The sequence below is a fragment of the Cygnus atratus genome, chromosome 1 (assembly GCF_013377495.2).
Source record: "Cygnus atratus isolate AKBS03 ecotype Queensland, Australia chromosome 1, CAtr_DNAZoo_HiC_assembly, whole genome shotgun sequence".
Lineage (NCBI taxonomy): Eukaryota > Metazoa > Chordata > Aves > Anseriformes > Anatidae > Cygnus > Cygnus atratus.
The window spans coordinates 200,152,482-200,164,751 of NC_066362.1; the positions used below are offsets into that span (position 1 = coordinate 200,152,482).

The 12,270-nt window shown below is 40.0% G+C and overlaps 2 protein-coding genes across 4 annotated transcripts in view; both read left to right on the forward strand.

Moving 5' to 3' along the window:
- GRM5 (glutamate metabotropic receptor 5) overlaps nucleotides 1-8,389 on the forward strand; it is a 278,573-nt gene extending 270,184 nt beyond the window's left edge. For all 3 annotated transcript variants that reach the window (XM_035542529.1, XM_035542530.1, XM_035542532.1), the window contains one exon: nucleotides 7,567-8,389. In XM_035542529.1, coding sequence (XP_035398422.1) covers nucleotides 7,567-8,389 — 823 coding nt within the window. The remainder of the gene's footprint in view (nucleotides 1-7,566) is intronic.
- The window catches only part of CTSC (cathepsin C), a 770,970-nt gene that overhangs the window by 684,190 nt on the left and 74,510 nt on the right, over nucleotides 1-12,270 (forward strand). The gene's annotated exons all lie outside the window — the stretch shown is intronic.

Consider the following 12,270-nt stretch of genomic DNA (forward strand, 5'->3'; position numbering starts at 1 on the left):
ATAATTATATCATTGAGTGATACCTCCTTACCACTGTCAGCTGTTTCTGTGGAAAAGCCAGGAGCAAGGAGGAAGGAGGCTCCCTTAAGCACAGGAGAAGACTGTCCTTGATAAACAGGCTTGCTCTGCACAGTGTTGGAGCAGTAACTCATCATCACCTTCTTAAAAATAAGATGTTGCTTCAAGTTGGAAAGCAACGCTCTACTTTAGCCACTAAAGTAGACACTAAGCTACTAAATTTAGCTAAAAAAATATAAAAAAATAAAATAAAATAAAAAAATGTAGACCAATTAATGTTCTGAAACGTGAACTTTCACCCTTGGACTTATAAATTATAGAATTTTAATTCTTATTGTATTCATGTCAGCAGTGGTTCCATACTGATCATAAAGGTCCCCTTTATTTTTTTTCCAGCTTCTTTTTTCAGCTCTATCATTTCAAGTCTGGAATCAGATACTAATATTTTTACATGATAGAGAACAAAACTTCTCTTAATTTTTTATTTTAAACTCCACTGATCCCCCTTGTATTCCAGTTTTCACAGGTGAAAAGTAGAATCATAGAATGGCTCAGGTTGGAAGTGACCTTAAAGACCACCCAGTTCCAACCCCCTGCCATGGGCAGGGACACCTCCCTCCAGACCAGGTTGCTCAAGGCCCCATCCAGTCTGGCTTTGAACACTTCCAGGGATGGGGCATCCACAGCTTCTCTGGGCAGCCTGTGCCAGGGCCTCACCACCCTCTGAGTGAAGAATTTCCTCCTAACCTCTAATCTAAATCTCCCCTCTTTTCATTTAAAAGCATTCTCCCTTGTCCTGTCATTGTCTGCCCAAGAAAAAGTTTGCTCTCCATCTTTTTTATAAGACTCCTTTAAATATTGAAAAGGTGCAATGAGGTCACCTCAGAGCCTTCTTTTCTTCAGGCTGAACAACCCCAGCTCTCTCAGCCTTTCTTCATAGGAGGTGCTCCAGCCCTCTGATTAACTTCGTGGCCCTCCTCTGGACCTGTTCTAACAGATCCACATCCTTCTGGTGCTGGTGGCCCCAGACCTGAATGCAGCAGTCCAAGTAGGGCCTCACAAAGGTAGAGTAGAGGGGGACAATCCCCTAACTCTCCCTGCTGGCCACACTGCTTTTGATGCAGCCCAGTATACTGTTGGCCTTCTGGGCTGCAAGCGCACACTGTTGGCTCATGTCAAGCTTTTTATCTACCAGAATCCCCAAGTCCTGCTCTGAATGAGTTCTTCTAGACTGTGCTCACAGCTGGGATTGCCCCAACCCAGGTGCAGCACCTTGCACTTTGACTTGTTGAACCTCATTAGGTTTACATGGGCCCACTTCTCAAGCTTGTCCAGGTCCCTTTGGATGGTATCCCTTCCTTCTGCTGTATCAACCTCACCACTCGGCTTGGTGTCAGCTGCAAACTTGATGAGGGTGAACTTGGTCCCACTATGTCATTGATAAAGGTACAGTACCAGTCCCAAGACAGCCTCCTGAGGGACACCACTCATCACCAGCCTCCACTTGGACATAGAGCCATTGACCACCACTTTCTCAGTGCAACCTTCAAGCCAACTCTTTATCCACTGAATGGTTCACCTTTCAAATCTCTCTCTCTCTCCAATCTGGAGATCAGGAAGTCATGTGGGGCCATGTCAAAAGCCTTACGGAAATCCAGGTAGATGATATCAGTAAGTCTTCCCTTGTTGATTGATGAAGTCACTCCATTGTAGAGGGCCACTAGATTGGTCAGGCATGATTTTCCCTTGGTGAAGCTATGTTGGCTGCTGGATCACCTTCTTGTCCTGCATGTGCCTTGACACTGCTTCCAGGAGGATCTATTCCATGATTTTCCCAGGCACAGAGGTGAGGATTACTAATCTGTTGTTCCCCAGGTCCTCCTTTCTACCCCTTATAACATGGGAGCAATGTTGCCCTTTTTCCAGTCACTGGGGACTTCACCTGACTCCCAGGACTTTTCAAATATGATGAAGAGAGGTTTGGCAACTTCATCAGCCAGTTCCCTCAGGACCCTGGGTTGCATGACCTCAGGCGCCGTAGACTCGTACTTGTTCACCTTCATCAGGTGGTCTCGAACCTGATCTTTGCTTACAGTGGGAGGGACTTTGCTTCCCCAGCCCTCGCCTAGAGGTTCAGGGAAATGAGAGACATGGGAAGCCTGACTGGCAGTGAAGACTGAGGCAAGGAACTCCTTGAGTACCAACACCTTCTCCATGTCATAGAATTATAGAATCATAAAGTCATAGAATCATGTCCATTGCTACCAGTTTTCCCTTCTAAATATAAATACTAAGTATGTAGATATGCATTCTAAGCTTTCTCAGAAAATATTAAATTACATAATTTTAAACTTATTTGACTATTTCATTTAAACTTATTAACAAGAGTATAAGTGACTTATTTTCAAGTTAAACATGGTTTCACTTGAAAACTAATTAAACATAGTTTCAGTAACTGTCCCAATGCTAGTAACTAGGCACATTTCATCAGAATTAATTTTAGCAGCTTTAGGAGATTAATGAGAATGGCACACTTGCTAAAATACAAGGGGTTTCAGCTGCTGTGACTGTCAGTTCCACTTCCTGATTTCTATTTCTTCTGTATTTTGAAGGACTTCACAAATCACAGTTGCTTTAATGGCAGCTGGCTAAAGAAACCCTGGTGGCAGAGCTATGCACTGTTTCATAGAGAATCATAACACAGAGCAAAAAATCTGAAACAAAACTGCTATATCAACCAAAACCAGGGAAAAGTGATTTATTTTGGATGTTAAAAGAAAAAGAAAAAATAAATAAAAAAGATATGTAATGGAAGGGATTTTTTTTCCTACCACCTAAGTAGATGAAAAGCAGTTAATACACCTTATGAATACAGAGCAAAGTCCTAAAGACAAAACTTATATGACTCTAAAAAGTTTAAGTAAGGGAATATATAAATAAGAAACAGTACTAATTGTTATTCTGTTAGGAAGTGGACAGCTATAGGGAAAATATTTGAAATATCAGAGACTTCAAAAGCTCTCTCATTTATACCACTTTCATTTCTTGTACATATTATGTTATGTCTATAAGACTGGGAAGAAAACTAGCTATCAAAGTCGAAGCAGCTTTTAGTAAAGAGACAGAAAAAATAATTAGTGTGACTGGTTCTGAGGAAATCCCTATTGTACATAAAACTGAACATAATTAACCTATAGTGAAAGCAATGAAAAAAATATGCCATGCAAAAGACTTTAATATATGTATATATATATCTTGCTAACATTTTGGTTTGGAAATTATGTCACTAATTGGAGTTTGCTCATCTCCAGACATGACCTGTACGTTGCTCTGCTCCAGTCAGTGGATTGTGCCAGTGGAAAGGGCAGAGCAGAATAAAGAAACATAACCTGTATTCAGATGGACTTAGTAGAATTATTAGTGAGCACAAAAGTGTAATTCTGTTGTTCTCAACTGAGAGAGCCAAAATCTGTTTGCAAGAAAACTCTAAACAATTAACTGACCTAAAATTTCCAGTCATCCTAAGGGATATGGAACAGCTGGTCATAATAAATGTAAACAATTGGTTGTGATATTACATTAGGAGACATTGCAATCTATGTCCTTGCTGTATCTTTATTTCTCTAAGTTGTGTGCATTGTGGTGGTTTTCAGTTAACTTGACGGAGTAACAGTATACAGTTAAAGCAAGATCTTAAAATTCCCCCCCTGAAATTTACCCCTAACCCAGCCTCATACCTCCGGAAAACAAATGTTGTTGCTTTCATACAGATGATAAGTGATTGCACATCTCGGTCAGGTGTTGATTTTGTAGTAAGTAGGTGCAACATGATAAATGGGATGATACATTTATACTCCCAATTATTGCTGGGCAAACTACTGGAATTTTAACCACAGGGCCTTTAACCACAAAAATTTTAATGACATTTATATCAAACAGCCTCTGGGTCTCCTTTAGGGCCCCAGGATCTCCATTAGGGCCACACATATGGCATAATTATATTTGGCACAGCACAGAGCCCGTAAGTGAGTACATCAGTCAAGACTGACCCAAAATCAAACTGGGATTTAGGGGGCTGGTAACAGCTGTTCCACTGAATATTTAACTGCTAGCTGGATGCATCCCCAGATTTCATCCTTTTTCTTTCCTCAGGCTCCTCAGCCTCATATCACATGTCCTCCTTAATAAATGTCTCCTGACCAGGGAGGGAGTAATATGGTACCTTCACAGCCTTTTACAATCTGATCTTCATTCAACTGAAAATGTCTACATGCTTTTAGTGTTTAGTTACACACTTGTATCCATAGGGTTTGAACTTCCTTACTGAGCCAGTGTCAACCATGGAGGTGCGCTAGAGTACTGTGCTTGGGGTAAGTGGTGTACAGACAAAGCACAGCGTCTCCCGGTCCAGCTCAAATTTGGCACAAGCTGTGGGGAAGTCCCATCATCATCATCATAACAGAAATAGCGGCAAGAGTTTGCCTCCCAAAGTACCTAAATTTGGGTCCTGCTGCTGGCACTGAACTATCAGTGAGCTCAGGACTCAGTATGACCAAGGAGTCAGGGCTCTCAAATGGCTCTGTGCACCTGCTGGGTATCTGTGCTAACGAGAGAATCACACAATCCTCAGAGGCAACGGTTTCTTTCTGAAAGACATTAGCACAAGCTCCTGTTCTGCTCAGAATCACATCCACAGAGATGCAAAGAGTTGAAGTGATTAGTGCTACAGGTTAGATTTTGCTTTTCCTGCTTGCTCTGATTGAGGTACAGCAAAGGGTGTATTGTAAAAGCAAGCTGCAAACCATCAAATGTTCTATCTGGCAATTTGGAGGTAGGTGCGTAATAGTTGTCTACAAGTTCCAGAGAACAGCCTAGTGAGGACTGCAATAGAAGGGTGACCCCTTACATACTCATACAGATTATCTCCCAGTCTACCCTGTCTTAAAATATCCCCTGGTTTACATTGTGTTTGTCTGCTGGACTTTGTCATGCTGCTTTTGAAGGGAAAAGCTGTTGGCATATGTTGTGTTACATGACCCATAGTAATTCCATATAATGTAATCATGGATGTGAACCTACGAGAAGATTTTGTTTACTCTCAGCACACAACCTTTTTCTTAGATGCCTGGAAGAGTTATTATACTGATAGTGCCTCCACATGAAAGCTGGTATAAAGTCATTTGTGTTTAGTAAACTGTGTGTCTTGCAAACTGTTTCACTGCAGGCTATCGTGTCTGAGTACATCTATTTCAGGCTAAAAAAGCAAATAAACGAACAACAAATTTGTGACACTTCAACAGGGTCTCCAATTTGTTCATATTTCCAAAAATCCTAAATGTCTGTACCAAATGTTCTAGAAACCAAAGTGAATTGTTTAAAGTTCTGTTGCATCATATATATAAATCACATTTATCTGTATGTGGAGACTATGTTTTCCCTGTTGACATCATTTCAGAGTCATTGTCTGTTTCAGCTAAGAAATATTGCTAATGGTCTTTCTTAATCCCAAAATCTATAGGTTAAAGTATACATAAGCAATAGCTCTTCGGCCTAAGGATCAAGTAAAAGGAAAGGAATTATTGCGTAGTGTGTTTTTATAAGCACCATAGCTGGCTTTGCTCCGTGAGATGTTGCCTTAAGCAGGAAGAGCAGAAAAATAAGCAACTTTGATGAAAAACAGATCATTATGGGATCTGAAGAGAAGTGACCCTAAGAGGACTCATTTTGGAGGATCGTAAAGTAAAATGTTTATTGTTGTCTCCAAATTCAGGCCAGCATGAGAAACTACGTGTATACCCTGATACTCCATCATTTCTTTCCTTCTTGAAAGACGTTCTCTGAGCTGACCTGCAATTAAAAAATTAGCTTCTTTAAACTAGTGGTGGCTAACCTGTCAAGTATTTTTACCAAGAAGAGGTCACCCACCAGAAACATTTCTCCACACACTACCAGTATAGACACTTTCTGAGTATCAGTCCAGTAACTCCAATCTTATAAACAAACTTGCTCCCAGCCATAACAGACTACACTTCTCCATATCCCAATCTATAACCCTCACCCCATACCACAAGCCATGGTCAGCGCCCTACACTGAGCTCCTTACCATTGAATGCTCCCTGGCTAGCGTACATAACTGTTCCCTGCAGCCAAGCCAGTCCAAGTCTCCCACCTATTCCCTTCAAGCATTTACCTTTTTTTTCCTCACTCTTCCATGCAGCCCTCAGTCCCACAGTCCCCCTTCATGACACCAATCCAACAGAAGAAAAACCACCAAGCTGCTCCTTCCACCAGGACAGGCACCAACCATGCCCCAGGGGCAGCATCAGAGGGGTCAGCAGTGGCCATGAACTAGCACAGAGTAGTTTGATGCACAAGTGGCCTGTGCAATAAGCTGGCCCACTCTGTTATTTTTTCCAGAACATATAAGTATAAATGATAGATTTAAATATATTGCAATAGGTAGACATAGATAGATATAGATATAGGTGATATAGATATAGATTATATATAGATATAGATATAGATATAGATAGATATAGATAGATTAAATATAGGTATAGATAGATATAGATATAGATACAGATATAGATATAGATAGATGATATAGATTGTATGTAACTGATTTAACAGACTCCTTATAAGCCCTCAAAAATAGATTCAGTGTTTCTGAAAAGCCCATGTGCTCAGGTGGCCAAGAAGGCCAACAGCATCCTGGCCTGTATAAGAAGCAGTGTGGCCAGCAGGTCTAGGGAGGTGATTGTCCCCCTGTACTCGGCTCTGGTGAGGCCGCACCTCGAGTACTGTGTTCAGTTTTGGGCCCCTCGCTACAGGAAGGACATGGACGTGCTCGAGCGAGTCCAGAGAAGGGCGACCAAGCTGGTGAGGGGTCTGGAGAACAAGTCTTACGAGGAGCGGCTGAGGGAGCTGGGCTTGTTCAGCCTGGAGAAGAGGAGGCTCAGGGGCGACCTTATCGCTCTCTACAGTTACCTTAAAGGAAGCTGTAGTGAGGTGGGGGTTGGTCTGTTCTCCCACGTGCCTGGTGACAGGACGAGGGGGAATGGGCGAAAGTTGCGCCAGGGGAGTTTTAGGTTGGATGTTAGGAAGAACTTCTTTACCGAAAGGGTTATTAAGCATTGGAATGGGCTGCCCAGGGAGGTGGTGGAGTCGCCATCCCTGGAGGTCTTTAAAAGACGTTTAGATGTAGAGCTTAGTGATATGGTTTAGTGGAGTACTTAGTGTTAGGTCGGAGGTTGGACTCGATGATCTTGAGGTCTCTTCCAACCTAGAAATCTGTGTCTGTGTCTGTGTCTGTATACATGATATAGATTAGATATAGATATAGATAGATATAGATGTAGATGTAGGTAGATATAAATATAGATCTAGATTTAGATAGATATTTTATAGATATAGATATGGAGAGATGAAATTACAGTCAGCTTTATAATAAATGTGAACTCTGGGATAACACATATCCATGGTATAGGTACATTGATTATACTTTTAACTTTGATGCAAGTTACCATCTGATCTCATTTCTGTTTACAGCTCTAATGGGAAATCTGTTTCCTGGGCCCAGAATGAGAAAAGCAGCAGAGGAGCACACCTTTGGCAGAGGCTATCAATCCACATCAACAAAAAAGAGAACCCCAATCAAACTGCAGTGATCAAGCCTTTCTCAAAAAGCACAGATAGTAGCCGACACAGTAGCAGTGCTACATTTCCCGAGTCCAGTGCCAAAACGCTTTATGATGTTTCGGAAGCAGAAGAGCAATACCCAGCTCAGTACAGACCACAGACTCCCTCACCTGTCAGCACCGTGAGCCACAGAACTGCTTCTGTTAGCCGAACAGAAGATGATGTCCCTACTTTCCAGTCAGAGCCTCCTCAGCGAAGTAGCTCCTCTCAAGGCTCCCTCATGGAGCAGATCAGTAGCGTGGTTACTCGTTTTACAGCCAATATCAGCGAGCTGAACTCTATGATGCTTTCAACAGCCACTCCAGGGACAATGGTGGCCACTCCTCTCTGCTCTTCATACCTGATTCCACGGGAAATCCAGCTCCCTACAACGATGACCACGTTTGCAGAGATCCAGCCGCTTCCTTCCATTGAAGTCAATGGCGCTTCACAGTCAGCCAGGAAACCTTCAAATGACAGCGTCAAAGAAGGCACCTCAGAGACCCCATCAGCAAAGCAAGACCTTGAGGAGCTGGTAGCTTTAACTCCTCCTTCTCCTTTTAGAGACTCCATTGATTCTGGAAGTGCATCTCCCAGCTCTCCAGTTTCTGAATCAGCCCTCTGTATCCCATCCTCCCCAAAGTATGACACCCTCCTCATCAGAGATTATACTCAAAGTTCTTCTTCGCTGTGAATGTAATTCAAGAAAACGTTGGATCTCAATGACTACAAGCAAGTTGTGAGGGGACAAGCCGAGCCTTCAAGATCTCCAGTGTTTACTCAGAGTAAGAGGCGTTGGGTCATCTTCTGAGAAACAGAGAGGAAGAAGTGGAGTTACTTGATAAGTGGAAACATCAGATTAATGATGCTGTTTTAAAGACAAAATGACTCTTGGCAGATTATCGTGGCCTTAAAAAAACATGGGCTTTTCAGAAACACTGAATCTATTTTTGAGGGCTTATAAGGAGTCTGTTAAATCAGTTACATACCAAGTGCTTTGCTTTAGTATTACAATGAACTGTGTGTACAATATATATGGGGGAGGGGGGAAATTAGATTGTAAACAACTGTACAATGGTTTGTTTGTTTACTCTGATTCCTTACCCAGAAGTGAACCTTGATCTTTTATCAAGAATAGAAGACCAAACATTGAATGTACATTTTCTAACAGACTCAAAGACTCAAATCTGGGACCAACCTGTCAAGCTTTCTTTCTTTTCTTTTTTTTTCTTTCTTTTTTTTTTTTTTCTAAGAAGATCTCAAAAAGCAGTAATGTATGTTCAATAACTACAAAACATTTTGCTGAAGCATATTGTGTCTGTGATACGTTATACGTGGATAACACTAAGCTGAGGCTTTGCAGTGAGTGACTGCAATATGGAGGGTTTTACAAGTGACTTCTCAACTACACGTTTGTTTATGAAATTCTCTTCTATCAGTATTGAAAAAAAAATCAATTTGTTAACATTGGATTCACCTTCACAGCAACAGAACCCAAGGAAGATTTCCTGACTATTTCACCATGTTGCCAACTAATAACGAAGTAGCAAAAAATATTTTCTGGAGTACTGTTTTGTAATTCCCATATCAGGGCAAGTTGTTGTGGTGAATATTCTCTTTCTAGCAGCATTACCAAGCTATATTACAGCTGCACTCCCTACTGAAATTAATACATTTTTATGGACGTTCTTGTGCTAACATTGCCAGTTAAAACACTTATTCGGGCTCCCATAGTCTTTGCTTGTAAGGAACAGGTAAACACTCTAAGGATTTTCTCCATCTTTTTGAATGACAGAATTCTAAGAGACCAATATGGATTATGATGAATGTTAACTGCCAGTGGAAATGTTGTCATAATCATAATTTATATGCAGAGAAAAAGCCTGTGTCAAAATCTGCTTAGAGGTGGTTTAGCTACTCTTTAATAAGCAACAATTTTAACTTTATTTAGCTGCTGATGCCTTGCAGCTATGAACTGTGACAAAAATAAAAATAAAAAATAAAAATAATTTAAAAAAAAGACTTTCAAAGCAATACAGAGTAAAGGTTAAAGCAGAGAAGACCTAATGAGATATAAATGAACAGAGTCCTATTTTTTCCTATATGAAGGTAGTACAGTTTAGTGCACTTCACACTGTCATGGCACTTTTTTGATAAAGGCAGGGAAGGGATTTAAAGTTTGAATAGAAGCTAGATAATTTTTGTTAGGTGTAGTTAAGTAGAACTGGTAAGTCAGGCCCTAAACTCACACTGTATTGGCTTCATGACACTACTTCACAACACAACTGTTCTCAGGTGCCAAACTTTTATGGGTTTGTTTTATTTTAATTACGGATAGTATGAAGTGGTGAGTAACATAGTTCAGTTCATAGTTGAGTTGACACAGCCTTATACAGAAGAGAGCTTCATGGAAAGAAGCCTTGAAATAAGGCTTCTTTGTTTCTTTTCAAAATATTTAGAGCTTATTTCTTCAAAAATATTAATCAAAATTCATATATATTTTTTCTCCCCCAAGTCCAAAAAAAACCACAAATATTTGAAATATTTAATACAAAAAAAAAAAGATAAAAAAATGAAAGCACATTCACATACTTTAGCAACAAACATTTTCTGTTCCTTTTGAAGTCAGTTTCACCATTATGTGTTGTACTCCAATTTGCTTCTCAACAACATTAAAAAAAGGACTAGATGAATGAATCCAGGCTAACACCTCAAAGACATACCCTAAGGATTCTGTACATCCTGCACAAGGCAGTGTTATCCAATATCTAGTGTATGAGCATGTTTATTTTGCCAGGTACAGTCACTTTCTAGCTTTGCCTATAGCATGAACCAGCAGGTCACAACCCAGCTCTATTCTGGAAGTCAGGTAGATACAAGTTATGATTATAGGTCCTTGTTCCTTACCTTATTCTCATTTCCTTGCACAAGTGATTAGCATAGAATCAGTTCTGTGCAGCTGTATAGTTTCCAGACCAGAGCTTGCTTTTGCCCTCCTGGTTCAGAGTACTAGCACGTCTCACCATTTTCTAGCTGCCCACATCTTTAGGAGAAAGCATCTTCTTTCATAGGTTACAACCCACGTTTAAGGAAAGGGCATGCCCAATCAGCCTATGACACAAACATTCTCATATAGGGAGTCTAGACCACTTAAATGTTGTTCATGGCAGATTCATATGATAATGTATGTTTCCCATCAGTGCTATATTTTTTTGATATATGTGGACTGTGATGAGATAATTAATGTGAATTTCAAAGGAATTCTAATTGTACACATTCTCTTATACTTCAAGCTGTTCACTAATGTCCTTACTACATCCCTCTTCAACCTGAACTTTCCCTAACCTTATAGGACCTCATTTCTGAAGTCTTCTCTTTTGTTGGTAGACACTTACTTATCCTGCTAAGAGGAAATAAGTGGGCTTCACTGCACTGTGAAATAATGAACAGTGGAAATAAGGATTATACAGAGAGATGTAAAAAATAAAATAAAATTAGTAAAAAGGAGAGAGAAATAGAAGCTGTCAAACCATGACACAGCATAAATATACCTCTTATGCTACCAAATTGCAATTCTGCACAATCCTGGCCATAGCTATTGCTCAGAGATTCTTGACAACTTTTGTCTGTAATGCCAAGAAGATATATTTATGCATGTATGTGTGCATATATATACACGCACACATACAAAACAATCTAATGTCTGAGTACATATTTTCAGAGGCTAGAACCCTAGTGTTACACTACCAAATTTCAAACACTTGCTTACTCTCATTTTTGGGAAGAGTTCTGTATCTTTTGTATATCTATCAGCCAGAGCAGAAATTTTAATTGCACAAGGAACCCAGGATGGACCCTGCTGCAATAGTACCTCTGTTATCAGTCTATACTCAATGAATGTTAGGTCAGCATTAGCTTCTTCTTATGAAGAAGTTAGAATGCATTTCAATTGTACACACTGGAATGTGATGACTTTACTTTAAAAATGTTTGGATTTTGCCAAAGGGAGGAAAAATTTCTGGAGGAAGAAGATAACAAGCATGTATTGAACATAGCAGTAATGTGCCCAGTAGGAGATTTGCAAGACTGAAAAGTCCTATGAAAGAAACCAGTGAGTTTGATACAAGAAAGAAGAAAATTATGAGTGACAGACATTATGATTTCATTATGCTGTTTGTATGCTACTCTCGTTTAAGGACATTAAGATTAAAAAAAAAAAAAAGCAAGGTTTTTCATCCATTAAAGTATTAAAGTAAAGGTTACAATCATGAACACTTTCCAGTCTAACTAAAGAATGAAAGAATGTGCAGGTATCAGCTGAATGGCTTGAAATTGCCTTCCATTTTAGTGCTGCTGCCAAAAAGGGAATTAAAGAAGTTGAAACTATTGTCATTCTTGACCACAGGAACCTCAGAAAATCATTCGTTTCTTTTGTGCTTGAGGTGAACCCTGAAGACTGAAAGTGTAACCATCTTTTGAAGCTATGATTCTGAAATATATGTGAATCAGTCTGGCAGGCCAGTTGGGAAGAAATATTAGCAATACTAAAGAAGATCTATATTTTTCAATTGGCTC